We start from the raw sequence: 16,472 nt of genomic DNA, 5'->3' as shown, positions 1-16,472 counted from the left end.
TACTGGAAACAAGCAGAAGGCAGCTTATACTAGACCTGGTAGAGTGTGACAAGATAAAATTAATAAGCTCATTCTGAAGACTTCTCGGCGTAGCAGTGGTTGCACTATGGATCTTACATTCAGTATGAGGAAAATAATGAGCACAGACTACACTTCAGACTGGCACAGAGTTGATTCTGTTTTGTTTCTACCATGCTTTGAATCCTCAGCACTTCCTCTGCAGTGTGAGTTGATTGTAATTAATCTGATGCATGATAATGATCTTTACTGAAAAGGCACTACTATTACAACACATTCATTAAGCCACTTTCTTCCTTGTTTCTGCTATAATCAGCAAACAAGTGCAGACCTCACTGAAATGACCCCTCCTGTGTCAGTGACTGATTAGGTAAATGCTTGTGAGTTTACACTTAGAAATCTCCCAGTACGAGTGGTTACAGGCATGGGTGACAGTAATGTTGTTCCTCAGCAACATCTCACTCCCCTGTACATCGAATCTATCTTTGTAAATGTAAGTTCCAAAATATAAAACAAATTTCTGGTGGAACCCAGGAAAGTAAGCAACTTTTTGCAACATCATTATCAATAAATAAAAATGCTGCGACTAACAATGTGGTATAATTGGTCCTTTAATGGGATCCTTTTTGAAAATACACTTCTACAGCTCATGCCCATTTCCTGATCACTAAATTGCCGTTTAAAATATCATTTTATCGAATTACAGAAATTCATTCACTGTAAGGTTACTAGATTTGAATTTAGTTAACCAAGTCATGCTACCTTTGTAAAAAGACTTAATAATTTTAATACCAGAAGAGTTATTCTGATTTAAGCAGATTCCGCATATCTTCTTGCTAATGCGATACAATGTCAGAAGCCCACGTACTCCTTGCTCAATGATATGCCCAGTTTGTGTTTTAATGTTTGTTGCACTCACAAAATAACTTTGACCGTGATGGAATTAAAAATCAGTCAAAATGTGAAACAATCTGGCATTTTGTTTCTACATTGTTCACTGTCATACAGAGTCAGTTACCTCTGTGTTTAATATGCAGATGTTAACACCTTACTGAAAACAATATGGTTTAGTAGAAGAATCCTTGCAACCATCATTTAAGCATCTAGCAAGGAACTTTTTACAGAATATTTTAATCATCTATTAAATAAACAACATAGCTGCTTCCTTATCCCAGTTACAACCCACCTTTGTGTTTGTTTGCTATGTGCCCTGTCATATGATCATGGCTGATCATGGTCTTAGCATGACCATGATTGTTCTTGGCAAATTCTTTTGCAGAAGTGGTTTGCCATTGTCTTTTTCTGGGCAGTGGCTTTACAAGACGGGTGACCCCAGCCATTATCAATACTCTTCAGAGATTGTCCGCCTGGCGTCAGTGGTCGGCATAACCAGGACTTGCGATATGCACCAGCTGCTCGTACGACCATCCACCACCTGCTCCCGTGGCTTCACGTGACCCTGATCGGGGGTAGGGGTCTGAGCAGGTGACCTGCAGTTTAGCAAAGGCAAGGAATGCCTTACACCTCCTTTGGTAGAGACGTTTCCCCACCCCGCTACCCAATGCCTTAATGTACCCCTCCTGTTTTCATTGAAGCACACTAACCCATCATCACTTATCTGTTAGATTTGTATAGAATATAGAACAGTGCAGCACTGGACAGATGGTTCAGCCCACCATGTGCTGGTCTTGATGCCCATTTATGCTAAATGTCTTCCAATGTATTAATCCACGTCCCTCCATTCACTTCCTATTCACATGTCCTCTAGCCTTTGACGTTTCTACCCTGGGGAAAGGATTCTGGATGTCTATAACTCTGTGTCTCATAATTTCAAAAACCTCTATCAGGTGTCCCTTCAGGCTCCAATGCTCTAGCGAGAACAACCTAAGTTTGTCCAGGTTTTCCTTACGGCCCATACCCGCTAATCCAGGCAGCATCATTCTGGCACCTCACTTGCTGCTGGAGAGGATGTCAAAGCCCCAGCAATCTCCTCACTGGCCTCATACAATATTCTGGGATACTGAGGATTCTCTCCTTAATGCTTTTCAGAGGACACAGCACTGCGTCCACCTTAGTCCCAAAATGTCCTGGCATATTAATATGCCCCACTCTGTTTTCAGTATCCTCCAAATCTTTCCCCTTGGTAAACAGTGACATAAAGTACTCATTTAATGCCTCTGCCACTTGCTCTGACTCCAAGCACAAATTCTCTACCGTATCCTCTAAGGACCTACCCCCTCCTTAGCTATTCTTTTTTTCTTAACACAAATGTAAAATGCATTGGGATTATCCTTGATCCTGATAAGCAAGGCCCCTTTTGCTATTCATAATCCCGGTTTGAGGACTATCTTGCAATTTTTAAAGCAAGATAGAAAAATACAAATAGAAATATTTAGAAATAAATATTTTTATAGCAAGATAGAAATAGCAAGAGCCCAGTCTGATTTCAACTTCCTAACCATATGTTTGCTTCTTGACTAAATTTAGGACCTCTTGCATCATCCAAAGTTCCTCGTCCTTACTCCTTCCCAGAACAGGCCAATCTGGAACTCCAGTCAGCTGGATGTTAAACAATTCCCACGTTAGTCCAACAGCAGCGGCTCCCAGTCCACTCCCCTTAGCTTCTGTACGATCCTGTCCTAACTTACGCTCTCCCAGTTTAGTACCTTCTCACAGGATCCAGCTTCCTCCATATAACTATCTTAAAACATAATGAGCTGTGGTCACTGCTCCAAAAATCAGTGTCAGCCCCATCACCCAGTGTGGCTCATTACCCAAAACTTGACTGAGTATGTTCTCTCCTCTAGCTGGACTCTCCATATACCATATTGAGTTGGATGCATTGAAGAAATTCTGCCCCATCAAAGCCTTTTGTGTTAAGGAAGTTCCAGTCAACACTAAGGAAGTTAGTCTCCCACTGTTGTTTGTGCACCCCTTCATGGTCTGTCTACATGTCTGTGCCTCCACCTCCTGTTGGATTTGGGGGGGTGGTGGTCTATATTATAATCCCATCAGTGTAACTGCACCTTCCTTATTTCAGAGCTTCACCTATGTTACCTCTGTGGATAAACCCTGCAGTATGTCCTCTTCTGAGTACGGTAGTGACATTCTATCTTATCTGTAGTGTAAATCCTCCAACTCTTTTACCCTGCTCCCCCACCCGCCCCACATCACATCCAGAGCCCAGGGATGATGAGCTGTTGGTCCAGTCCCTAGTGTAACCAGGTCTACTTAACAATGTTGTAATTCCATGTACTTATCTAGGCCCAAAATTCAACCACCTTATCCATAATAAACACATTGCAGCCCATCAGTCCCATGGTAAGCCCCTTAGTGTCCTTCCTTTCAAAGTTCAAAGGAAATTTTATTATCAAAGTACATATATGTCTCCATTTACAACCCTGAGATTCATTTTCTTGAGGGCATACGCAGCAAATCTGTAGAATAATAGGGACACGGGTCACCCCGACCATAAACTGTTTCGGCTGCTTCCGTCTGGCAAAGGGTACCGCAGCATTAAGGCCAGGACCAACAGGCTACAGGGCAGCTTCTTTCTACAAGCCATTAGACTTTTAAATTCACATGTCTGTACATTGCAACGGAGTCACAACAGAAAGATTTTTACTCCCTCACGTTGTGGGATGGATGTAAGATTTAAATAAATAGCAGAATCAGTGAACGATTGCCCAACTAGGGTGTCCAACCAGAGTGCTTGTATTATTTGTCATGCCAACTTTCTTGCCCTCATCCCTATCACCCGTTGCGTTGCTATTGTGGTTCCCATCCCCCTGCCACTCCAGTTTAAACCCTCACAAATAGCTCAGTGAGGATATCGGTTCCTGTCCAGTTCATATGCAAATCACCTTGTTCATACAGGTCTCATTGCCTTGGAAACGAGCCTATCGATCCATTTTATCATCTATCTGGCTTCTAAAATCTCCTTACAGGACCTCATCCCCACTCCTGCTTGTACTATTTGTACCCAGGATTGCAACCTCCCCTCTCAGAATGCTCTGTACCCACTGTGAGACATCCTCCCCCCTGCCACTGCACCAGGAAGGCAATACACCACCCTGGAGTCTTGATAGTGGTCACAAAGATGCTCATTCGCTCCACTTACCATCAAGATCCCTTTCATTATCATTCTGTGGGTCTTCACACTTCCCTTCTTTGCCCCATGGCTGACTACTGGTGCTGACGGTACGGGCTGTGCAAGGTTATGGCCGCAGGAGGTGATGCACCATCAATAACTCTCGGAGATGTGAGTCGAGATGGGCTTTTATTAGCTGGAAGAAAGCATTATTGGCTGGAAGAAAGCACCGTCAGCAGCAAGAGACCACCACACAACATCCTGGACACTGAGGGAGGAGCAGTGCCTCCAACCGCCTTTATACAGGGGTCTGTGGGAGGAGCCACAGGAGCAGTCAGCAGGGAGGGGGGGGCGTGTCCAGACAGGTATATGTAGTTCACCACAGGAGGACTGTGACTGCCTCGCTAAAGTTATCATCTACGACATATATGTCAAACTCAAGGCCCGCGGGCCAAATCCGGCCCACGATGGAATTATCTTTGGCCCGCGAGATAATATCTAATTACTATTAAAGCTGGCCCCAGTAATCGAAGGGCCTATGGCGTATGATATGGCTAATGCTGAGTTTATTCAGGTACCAGGTTTTCAGGGTTTTTAGTGTTTATTCGGCAGTCTTGTTCATAAGAAACGGAATTTGTAAAGTGAAACACTTTGTAGTTATAGCAGAGACTGAGACACATGAGAGTAGGCCGAAAAAACGGAGGCAACGAAAGCTGCGTTTGCACACGTCCGACTGATCCGGCCCGCATGAAGCTGCATTTTGCTCAATCCGGCCTGTGACCTAAAATGAGTTTGACACCCCTGATCTACGATATCCTCAGCATCCCAGATGATCCTGAGTACATGCAACACCCTTGCCTTCTATGTTTCTAGCCTGGGAATTGACTCGAGCTCCAAAGCTTGCCTGCAGTGATTCAGTAATAGCATGTTGTACGTTGTATGGGATCCTTTCCAAGTTATTTGGTTGCCTTAGATGTCTTTATGGCAAGTGATAAAGAACACAGAAGGAAACTAGCTTAAAACTAAAAATCATTTAGAAAAAAACTATCAGTTTCGATGTTTTACTGCCATTGATGACAGAGACTGGAGTATTTCCTACTGCACCTACTTCTGACCTCAGCCCCATGGAGTAAATAACCAAGAGGTAGCTGGCCATTTCCACACAAGGACAGTAAACCAGAGAGACTGTTTTCTCCAATGACAAGAACAGAAACTGCTAGAAAAAGGCAGCAGCTCAAGTATGGAAAGAGAAACAGAGATATTGCAAGTATGGTGACGGTAAATCTTCAACCTGAAATACAAGCTCTTTTTCTAACTCACAAAATGCTCCTTGACTCGCTGGGTTTTACCAGCATATTCTGCTTTATTTCAGATTTCTAGCACTGACAGTTTTGATTCTTACAGCTCTGGCTGTGCTCTGTCACCGGGACGTTTACTGTGTGTGGAGCTGTACAATAGTAGAAAGCAAGTCAGCTGCGCCTTTCTGCACTTTTTTTTGCTTCCTTTCATATAATCTTCCATCACACTCTCTACACAAGAGTGCCTTGAAATTCCTCCGACGTCATAGAACCTTCCAGACCACTGAGTCACCCATTCCATGTTCATCTTGGACTAATACCCTTTCTTTCCATTAACTTCCCTCAGGTTGTATCACTCAGCTACACACTGGGGCAGTTTACCGTTTACTTACCAACTGCATGCCTTTAGGAATGGGAGGAGACCCCTGCAGTCACAGGGAGAACATGCAAACTCCACACAGACAGCACCAGATGTTGCAGTTGTGTCGAGGAGATGGAGCTGTAATACATTAGCTTGATTTACTTGTTACTAATGCATCAAAACATAAAGAGAATTGCGTTGTTTGTGTCAAATCCGCCAGTGTCGCCAATGTAGCAAGCCTTCAGCTCACTAACCCTAACAGTACGTTTTTGGACTGTGGGAGGAAACTGGAGCACATGAGGAAACCCACAAACAAACTCCTTACAGGCAGCAGCAGGAATTGAACCCCAATCTTACAGCGATTGCCAACCACTTCGCATTAGCTATGCTACTTCATCACCCACTTACACTTTCTTATCTTTCTCCCTCCCTCCTGGCATGTTAAAGGTGCACTGTGTGGTAGATCAACATAATGTTTGGCCAGTTCCACAGCTGCGAAGTCCTTTTATGAACAAGTCCAAGTCAGCCAGGTAGAACACGAGGAGGAAGTGCTGTTATGTAAGGGAGACAGATCTGGGACAGAGGCAGGGGAAGTCTACGGGTTTAGCTGAGGATTGATTGAGATCTTGAAGAGAATGGGAGTTTGGTCTGTGGGATATTGATGGAGTAGTTAAGCAGGGATAGCAGGTGTATTATGTCAAAGTTCAATCAGGGTAATTTCTGTTTACAACCAGGAACGTGGGTATGCTGTCTGGGAGAAAGCCACCACGGGGAGTAGAAATTCCTTTTATAATGAATAAACCTACTTGACCTACTTGAAGCCTGTTGCCAGCAATGGATAAGAGTCAAGCAAACAGACCACTTAAGTTTCACTGAAGAAAGCCTCACTTTGTTTGTATAAGCCAGATAGGAAAGAGATTGAAAACCTAGTTGAACGGTGCCACAACAACAACCTCTCACTCAACGTCAGCAAAATGAAAGATTGTCAACTACAGCAGGAAGAAATTGGGGGCCCATGTTTCAGTGGTCATTAGGAGATTGAGGGTGGAGAGGGTCAGTAACTTTCAATTCCTGAGCATTATCCCATCAGAGAATCTGTGCTGGGATCAGTATGTAAATACTATTTCAAAGAAAGCACGGCAGCACCACTTCTTTCTTAGAAGTTTGAGCAGATTTGGCAAGTCATCTAAAACTTCGACAAACTTCTATAGACGCACAGGAGAGTGCTGTTTGCATCACGGTCTAGTGTGGAAATACCAGTGTCCAAGAATGGAAAAGCCTACAAGAAGTGGAGGATACAACCCACTTCACCAGAGGAGAAGCCCTTCCCACATCTACCCTACACCATCCGATCTCTAGCGCAGACAATTTCACTCACATCACCTCTGAACTGATTCTACGACCTACAGACTCACTTTCAAGGACTCTACAACTTACATTCTCAGTATTATTTATTTATCTATTTTACTCAGAGAGTGATAGCTGTGTGGAATGAGCTTCCTGTAGAAGTAGTAGAGGCCAGTTCAGTTGTGTCATTTAAGGTAAAATTGGATAGGTATATGGACAGGAAAGGAGTGGAGGGTTATGGGCTGAGTGCGGGTAGGTGGGACTAGGTGAGATTAAGAGTTCGGCACAGACTAGGAGGGCCGGAATGGCCTGTTTCCGTGCTGTGATTGTTATATGGTTATATGGTTAATTTGCACAACATCTCTTTTGCACATTGGTTATTTGTCAGTCTATGTACAGTTTTTATCATTCTATTATACTTCTTTATTTTCCTGCAAATCCCTTCAAGACAATTAATCTCAGGGTAATATTTTTTGCTCTGATAAAACATATATTTTTAAATTATATAAAAACCAGATACAAACCTGATTTTGGCTATGGGTAAAGAAAATACATTTAAAGGTAGAATAAAAAACCATTCAGTTCATTCCAAAGACTGTATCAAAAACCCAGGAGAACTACGGGATCATTTACAAGCCTGTAATTTAATGTTGTGCTCAGTTATAAACTGCTTAAGCTTTGCTGTTTTCTTTCACTACCCTCATTGGCACTATTTCACTAATCACTCCCAGGTGTCCATTTGCTCCAAACTATACAGAGAATTGTTTGTTCATTAACTAACATAGAGTGTAGAATGACTAACATCTAATAGATAATTCCTCAAAGCTCTGTCCTTGTGGTCTATTTAACTTGCCTTTAGTTCAGGTGATGAACTCCAGTTTTTGTATAGCTTTCCTAATTGCTGGGTGAGCAAATGTGTGTTATGTCAAAGTACAGTGACTTTCAACATCACTTGAGTATTCTGCATTGAGGTCCCTTATCTAATTTTTTTTTTATTTTGATGGAATTTGCAAAAATTAAAATTCAGCATTGATTGTTGGCAGATGCAAGACCGTTGGATACCAATTGCACACATTTATGCATATATGCAGAGGTAATTGCAACCAACCACCATCATCCACATGAACATTCAGCACCAGTAATGTGGTTTTCAATCTGGATGTTGCTGACAGAGCCTGCATTTATTTCACATCTCTAATTGCCTTTTGAGAAGTTGGTACAAAGAGCTGAAGTGGAGGTACACCCAAACTGCTGCTGGATAGGGAGTTCCACGATTTATACTTGCCGTATCTTACTGGATCTAACATCTACTCCATTATTGTTCCAGTCTTTCACAGGAGTGGAATCTAATTGGAAGCTCGGAGACACAAGTATTGTCCACATTATCAGAGTTGAAGCTCATGACCACACTGCAGAATCAGGTTGGCATCTTTCCCCTTCCTTTCCAGTCCTGATGAAGGGTCTTGGCCCAAAACACCACTGTTTATTCCTTTCCATAGATGCTGCCTGATCCACTGAGTTCCTCCAGCATTTTGTGTGTGTTGCTTTAGAATTTTTTTTTGAAGTTAGATTTATATGTGAGCTTTCTAGGGTGGGATTGATTCTCTTTCTATTTTTCAGCTCATTGTGTTTTGACCTAACAAGGTAGGAAGCTTTTCAGCTTGTATTGTGGGCAACATTTTTTTTAAAAAATGATGCATGATAGGGAAATTTCACAGTGATTTTCATGATCATCAGCCCAGAATCTATAAGATACACCCAAAAGTATTCAGGAAGTAAAATCTTTGTTGTCCAGTGTGATTTTTAATCTTTAAACTTGTAATTACAGTCTAACTAATGTTGATGTAAAAATGAAATGTAGGCATTCAATGTAGGAAAATAACAGAATAACTCACACTAAATTACAAGATAATGGATTTTGTTCCCCTGTAAATACTCTTGACAGATCTATATCTGTTTTTCCATTTGTAACAAGTGATAATTTTTTGCATAATGTAATATAAACACATTTGAGATTCTTTGCAATGAAGAAATGAATGTAGCATTACTAAAACTGGAGGAAATTATAGTGTAAATGATATTTTCAGATAATTTAACAAACATTGCCCACATAGAGAGAGAATTGTAAAAATTCACACCACTGTGTACACTTCAAACATACAATTAATAGGTCCAGATATAATGTCAGTCTGTTATAATTGAATTTTATCAAATGTGATTGAAGTCCCAAATTTCAGTCTATCGAATAACCAACAAAAGGGAAAGACTTTATAAAGCACTGGTGAGGCCTTACTTAGAGTATTGTGAGCAGTTTTGGCCCCTTATCTTAGAAAGGATGTGCTGAAACTGGAAATCATTCAATGGAGGTTCATAAAAATGATTCCAGGATTGAATGGCTTGTCACATGAAGGGCATTTGATGGCTCTGGGCCTGTATTCACTGGAATTCAGAAGAATGAGGGGAGACCTCATTGAAACCTATCAAATAGTGAAAGGCCTTGATAGAGTGGATGAGGAGAGAATGTTTCCTATGGTGGGAGAGCAAAGACCAGAGGACACAGCCTCAGAAAAGATGGGTGTCCTACTAGAACAGAGATGAGGAGGAATTTCTTTAGTCAGAGAGTGGTGAATCTGTTGGATTCTTTGCCACTGGAAGCTGTGGAGGCCAAGTCGTTATGTATATTTAAGGCAGAGTCTGGATTAGTCAGGGTATGAAGGGTTATGAGGAGAAGGCAGGAGACTAAGGCTGAGAGGGAATTTGGATCAGCCATGAAGAAATGGTGGAGTAGACTCAATAGGTCAAATGGTCTAATTCTGCTCCTATATATTATGGTTTTATGGTGTAAAATAAAACTGAAAACTTCATTCATTTTGATTTTCTAAATAATACTATTGTTATTCGCCTTTAACCTATGTCCAAACAGCTAAAACCAATGAGGATAGCTAGATTTTATTTTTGAGATAGAACTTCTTTACAATATTTTGGAAATAGTAATAAAAATGAACTGGAATGACATGCATCATTCACTATGGCCCTAAATATATTTATTTCTATTGTGTTACCAGTACAATGTGGAATGCTTGCAGTGTGCCATGATGAAGCTGGTTGTCATTTAAAGAAGATGAAAGGTCAATGTCTTCACCAACAATTGCCATACAATCACATGAAAAAGTCAGCACCGTATCCTAGGCACACCTCTCCGTGGTCACAAGAAGCCAGCCTTATTATCTCGGCAACCACTTCACAGAACCATGAACCAAGGACATTCACTTAAGCAGAATCCATTAGGATGGACAGTCTTCATGAAGACAATGAATGCTGATTATATTCATTTATGTAAATTAAATCCTTGGAACATCACCTTTGGGAGCCATCCTGTTGCAGATATTTTCCTTCATTTGCTTCCTAGCTGGTCAGTTTATAAACTAGCCTTCTCATCAGTTTTGCAATTTTTAAGGTCAAGTGCGTTTATTCCAGCACATTGCCAGTGTTGTTGCCAAAAATGCTCACTGCTCTCCTAATGAATATTCATGATTAGTAATTCAATTGTTTCTGGGACAGCGTGGGTGAAAAGTGTAAGCAGAACAAGGAGATTGTTCGCGGTGTTGAAGAACAATGGGACCGGAGTCAAACGCAAATACTGGTGGACACATTCACCAGGTCAGAATCAGAATCAGAATCAAGTTTAATATCACTAGCATAGGTCATATAATTTGTTGTCTTTGCTGCAGCAGTGCAATGCAATGCATATAATAGAGAAAAAACCTGTGCATTGCCGTAAGAATATAAATATATATATATTAAATAGTAAAATTAAATAAATAGTGCAAAAATAAAAATGTTTAAAAAAGTAGTGAGTTAATGTTCATGGGTTCAATTTCCAAAATTCAGAAATCAGATGGCAGCATTTGTAGAGAAACAGCAAATTTCATGTATCAGGTCAAAAGCCCTTTATCAGAATAGGATGAGAGAAGAACTTCTGGTTGTAAAAGGTACTTGCAAATACTGCTACCTCAAAGAAATATCATCTATTGCTATTCAAATGGTGTATAGAGTGAAATGATAGCTGGATATATAGAAGTAAATTTTCACCTAGACTGTCCATTGTGGAGATCTTTGCATTTTCATTTCAGTAGTTTGAAGGGAATGGTACCTGGATGTACTATATAAAGACAGATTCCTTGTGTCCACTGGTGAAGACAAATTATTTCTCCAGCTGTTAGTGAAAATACATTACTAGTTGTGAAAAATCAGTTAGTGAAAAATCAGCTGTTAGTGAAAATACATTACTAATTGTGAAAAATCAGTGAAAAATCCTTGTCAAATTCAAAGATGTGATCAGCCTGTTTCCATAGTTCACAGGTTGTACAATGACTTGTTGTGATTGTATTGCTTGGTTATAAAAATGCAGTTTGTAGATGCAGCACAAGCAGCACAGCGCATTAGGTCACGGTTTCGCTGCAAGCAGCATTCTAATACTGTGTTGTTTATTGTGCTGATCTTAACCACCATCTTTGTCACTCTGCAGTCAAGGATAGGCGAGCAGGATGGAAGCTCAAGTCCAGAGGTGCAGTGTGAGACAAAAACAGTCAATTTTTAATATTAATCTCATTGTTACAGTTATAAATGAAACATCTTGGAGGAGAGTGTGCTTAGGAATAAGATGGATAGACATCAAAGTTCTTTCCCGACCTGAATACTCGTATTTTCTTTCAGTACCACTTGTTAAAAAGTAATGCTACCTGTCAAACGAGTTTAATGCTTTATTATACATTGAAGAGCTCTTCCCTTGTTTCGACTTCAAACTTGGTCTATGGTGAAAGAGCTGATGGCAGCCAGTTCACAAATTGCCTGCATCACTTTGGAGAGTGGAGAATACAATGAGACAGATTCCTGATTTTGACCAGGACTTCAGTCCAAATCTCCGTCCAGGTCCAGTTAATCCAGTTGCCCTCTCAGATCCCTGTCACTCTTCCACATTTTCCTTGTTTTGACTATTAGAGATTGTGCCCTTGTTGACATGAAGTATATTGCAGTTTATTAATAGTGGTTGCAAGTAAAGGGTAGCTGTCCTGTTCTACCACACATCTATTGGTAGATGAGGATCACAGGGAAATAGAGCCCTCATGGTGTCATGTTAGAAATGCCATATGTACACAATAGTTTTAAAGGAACTTCTAGTTCTTGAAAGAGATTATTGTGTGGCAATAAAAATAGCCATTAGATTTTAGGACTTATTCCAGAAGCATTTACTTGTTTTGTCATTACCATGAACTAACAAAACTGATCTTTACTTCTAACCATAAAGTGTAATTGGAGCAACTGCAGGTATAGTTGATCTGAAAGCGTTTACGTATGAGAATAAAGTTGAATTAGTGATAAGCTACAGTGTCTTCTTGGCCTAGTGCTTTGTATATTTATGTTTAAGAAGACAGTTAAGTGGAAAAGAAACACTTCTCTGGCATTTTATAGTATAGTTTTTTATTTGATTTCAACAAACACTCTCTTTTATATCAAAAAAATTGGTTTTAAAATATTGCTGCCAAAGAAGAAAAGTTTGAAATAAGATAGTCGGCACGGACTAGAAAGGCCGAGATGGTCTGTTTCCGTGCTGTAATTGTTATACTGCTATAGTGCACAACAAATAAATACAGTGGCTGTTTACTTTTCATACTTGGATGTTTTCCATTGCTGCCTAGACTTCCGATAGTCAAAAGCAGCCATTGGAGTAGAGTAAATGGAACAAGTGCCACACCTATCCTTACACTTCCTCCCTCACCACCATTCAGAGCCCCAGACAGTCCTTCCAGGTGTTTGCTCATTGGAGTAGAGTGCATGGTTCTGGATGTCACACCGTGAGGAAAGACGACACCCAGGGGAGGGTACAGAGGTGCTTCACTAGAGTGTTGACTGAGTTGGTGTGCTTCAATTGTGTGGAGAGACTGGTTAGGTTAAGTTTCTTTTCTTTGGAGGAGCTTAGACCGAATGTGGTCTTGATTGAGGTGTATAAAATTATGAAGGAAATAGATGTGATGGACAGTAAGGAATATTTCCCCAGAGGACTTAGATTTAAAGTTAGAGGTAAATGATAGATTTAAAAGAGATTTTTGTAATGTATGGATCTATCTCTTTTAGAGCAATGACTCCCCTTAGCACTACGTATGGACTGTTGTCTATGCATGCATCTTGTTCTCTCTGTCTCTGTCTCTCCGCAACATGAATATACCAGTTAAAGCCATCTCCCACTTGCGTGCTTTTATTTAATTTGGTGTGTCTGTGCAACAGGTATGAATCACCATGGCATAGAAGGTTGTAGGTTAAGTGCTGAAAACTGGGATTAGTAAAGAATACTGGCATGGAGTTGACAGCCAAAGGGCCTGTTTCTCAGTTGTATGATGATGTGACACCACGGCACACAGAATTTTGTTGTAAAACTCTTCAGTGAGGGCACATTTAAATGTTACGTCACTAATCCACTAAGTACAGATTATAACTTTCTTTCTTTCTTTTAATACAATATTTATTACCATGTTCTTTTCCATTTTTTTGATAAAAATCCAATAAAACATTACATTTGAAAGCTTTGTTTGTATTAATTAAAAGGGACCAAAACTTTTACTTTAAAATAGTCTGAAAAGTTAATTCTTAACTTTGCTTCAGTTTTTCAGGAGGTATTCTGTATGTGTGTCCTGTTTCCAATCTCCATTCCCAGTAAAAAGAATATTCGAACTAGATAGAAATAGATCAAGGCCTTTGATCACCCTGTACTGCAAGTTATGTCTGTCTTGATATGACTGACATTTTGCACAAATGATTACTCTTGCACAGAAATGTTATACTTTTGGCAGAAACTCAGTATAAAATGGCATAGATTGCAAGTTCACAACTTGAAAATGCTCATTGGAGATCCTCTTACTAATCCTGCCGGCTAGAATTAGTGATAGCTGGTGTTTTTTTTAAAATGAGACTATCTTTAAAATGCATTTCTCACAAAAGGATCATTTATAAACCATAAAATATTTCTTTCTAGACCAATTACACCTTGAGTATGAATCTACCATTAGTTTCTGGTCAATTTGACTATTTCATTTGGAAGCGATGAAGTCATGTGACATAACAAAGAATAATCTATTTCAGTGTAGGTGTAGAAATACTCTCAGTTGGTGTTAGACAACAAGAACACCACAGAAATAATGTCTACAGATCCTTCCCAGCTTACGAATGCCAGACTTATTTACAACCCATACATACAAATATGCCTTTGGGGGACCGGTGGGATGAACTTGCTCTCTATACTAGGGCTGCATGCAATTTCTGCTGTATGAGAACTCAGCTCACACGTGCTTTTTTGATTTGCAATCTGTTCAAATTATGAACAGTTCTCAAGAATGGGAACCCTGTTAAATCCTGCAAAGACAAAGAATGTGTAGGTTCCCTTCACACGTCAAGTGGAAGCTCCAATGGCATATCATTTAAATAATAAGATAACACGCAAATTCACTTTGTTTTCTTAAATCCTACAGTCCTTCTTCATCTTTCTCCACCTCCCTAACAAGCACAACCACAATCATCCCACTTAATGCATCCTCTGAAGCTAAACCCATCACAGTCCTGTATACTCAAAAATTAGCAGAATCACCTGAATAATTTTGCATTCCCTGGGGAATGGTGACATTCACTCCATGTATTTTCTCCAAGGAATGTGAGAAGAAATTAAGTCGAACCTTATTACAGCACTATGCAATTAATTCGTTGCATTCCCAGCATCGGGCCAGAGGTCATTCCCCACGGGAGGCCGCGTCAGGCCAGAGGTCATTCCCCACGGGAGGCCGCGTCAGACCAGAGGTCATTCCCCACGGGAGGCCATGTCAAGCCAGTGGACGTGTCCCAGAGGCTGCATCAGGCCAGAGGTCATTCCCCACGGGAGGCCGCGTCAGGCCAGAGGTCATTCCCCACGGGAGGCCGCGTCAGGCCAGTGGACGTGCCCCACAGGAGGCTGCATCAGGCCAGAGGTCATTCCCCACAGGAGGCTGCATCAGGCCAGAGGTCATTCCCCATGGGAGGCCGCGTCAGGCCAGTGGACGTGCCCCACAGGAGGCTGCATCAGGCCAGAGGTCATTCCCCATGGGAGGCCGCGTCAGGCCAGAGGTCATTCCCCACGGGAGGCCGCGTCAGGCCAGTGGACGTGCCCCACAGGAGGCTGCATCAGGCCAGAGGTCATTCCCCACGGGAGGCCGCATCAGGCCAGAGGTCATTCCCCATGGGAGGCCACGTCAGGCCAGTGGACATGCCCCACAGGAGGCTGTGTCAGGCCAGAGGTCATTCCCCACAGGAGGCTGCATCAGGCCAGAGGTCACTCCCCATGGGAGGTCGCGTCAGGCCTTGGCAGATGAAGGCCCCATGGAAGGACTGAGTTCGATCCTGATAGAGGATGTTTTTGAACTTGAGACATATGTGACTATAGGTGTGGACTGTACTTTACATTGGTCTCCTTCAGTTTTCCTGTGTTTTCTTTCTTGTTGCTGACTAACGGGTGGGCGATATGTTACCTTTTTGGGTGAGGGAGAGGTTGGAATTTTGCAGTTTGGAGATTGAGTTTTGTTTCTTTTTCTTTTTTGTATGGGGGGGCTAGATGTCTTTTCTTCCAATAACTTCCATAATTTTTCTGTATTTCCATGGCTATCTGGAGAATTTGAATCTCAGAATTGTATTCTGTGTACATACTTTCATAATAAATTGGATCTTTGAACCTTTTTTGAACTCAGTGATACGAATTTCCTTTCTGTTTATAACAAAGATTTTGCTTCCTGAATATTTTTGGGTTTATCTTATAGGTTTTGGGCTGCTGATCAAGAAAATCACCATGAAATTTCCCTATCATGCACCATTTTTCTGACATCACCTAAATTTATTATTTCAATTTATATTTCAAGTTAGAATAACTAGAATGATTAAGGAAAGCAATTCTGTTGGTCCACAATCAAACAGATCATCAATGACAGGCAATTCGAGGAACTTCTAGTGGGACTGGAGAAAATCACATGGAAGGCATTCAAGGATGTTGCTGAAAAATTTCCTGGCAACTACAGATCACCAAACTACGTGCAGCTGGTTGACAACGTGCTTCAAACATACAAAACCATGAAGGAAACCATGTCACTAAAGATTCATTTTTTGCATTCCCTTTAGACTTCTTCCCTGCAAATCTTGGCACTGTCAGTGCAGAGCATGGTGAAAGGTTTCTCCAGGACAGTGCGGTCATGGAGAAACAGTATCAGGGCAACTGGAATCCACCAGTGCTGGCTGATTATTGTTGGATTCTTAAGTGCCTTAGAAACAGAGTAGAAATGAAAATCAT

At 41.1% G+C, this 16,472-nt stretch overlaps 1 protein-coding gene across 2 annotated transcripts in view; it reads left to right on the top strand.

Moving 5' to 3' along the window:
• The window catches only part of egf (epidermal growth factor), a 126,404-nt gene extending 110,572 nt beyond the window's left edge, over positions 1-15,832 (top strand). Inside the window, exons 23-24 of one of the 2 annotated variants that reach the window (XM_073043057.1) lie at positions 8,442-8,535; positions 10,180-15,832. In XM_073043057.1, the coding sequence (XP_072899158.1) occupies positions 8,442-8,535; positions 10,180-10,388 (303 nt within the window). In that variant the 3' untranslated portion in view covers positions 10,389-15,832. The remainder of the gene's footprint in view (positions 1-8,441; positions 8,536-10,179) is intronic. The other variant, XM_073043058.1, reaches the window with a different exon arrangement.
• Positions 15,833-16,472: the final 640 nt, after the last annotated feature.

Source organism: Hemitrygon akajei, chromosome 4 (assembly GCF_048418815.1).
Source record: "Hemitrygon akajei chromosome 4, sHemAka1.3, whole genome shotgun sequence".
NCBI lineage: Eukaryota > Metazoa > Chordata > Chondrichthyes > Myliobatiformes > Dasyatidae > Hemitrygon > Hemitrygon akajei.
This window is presented reverse-complemented; position numbering and strand designations above follow the sequence as displayed.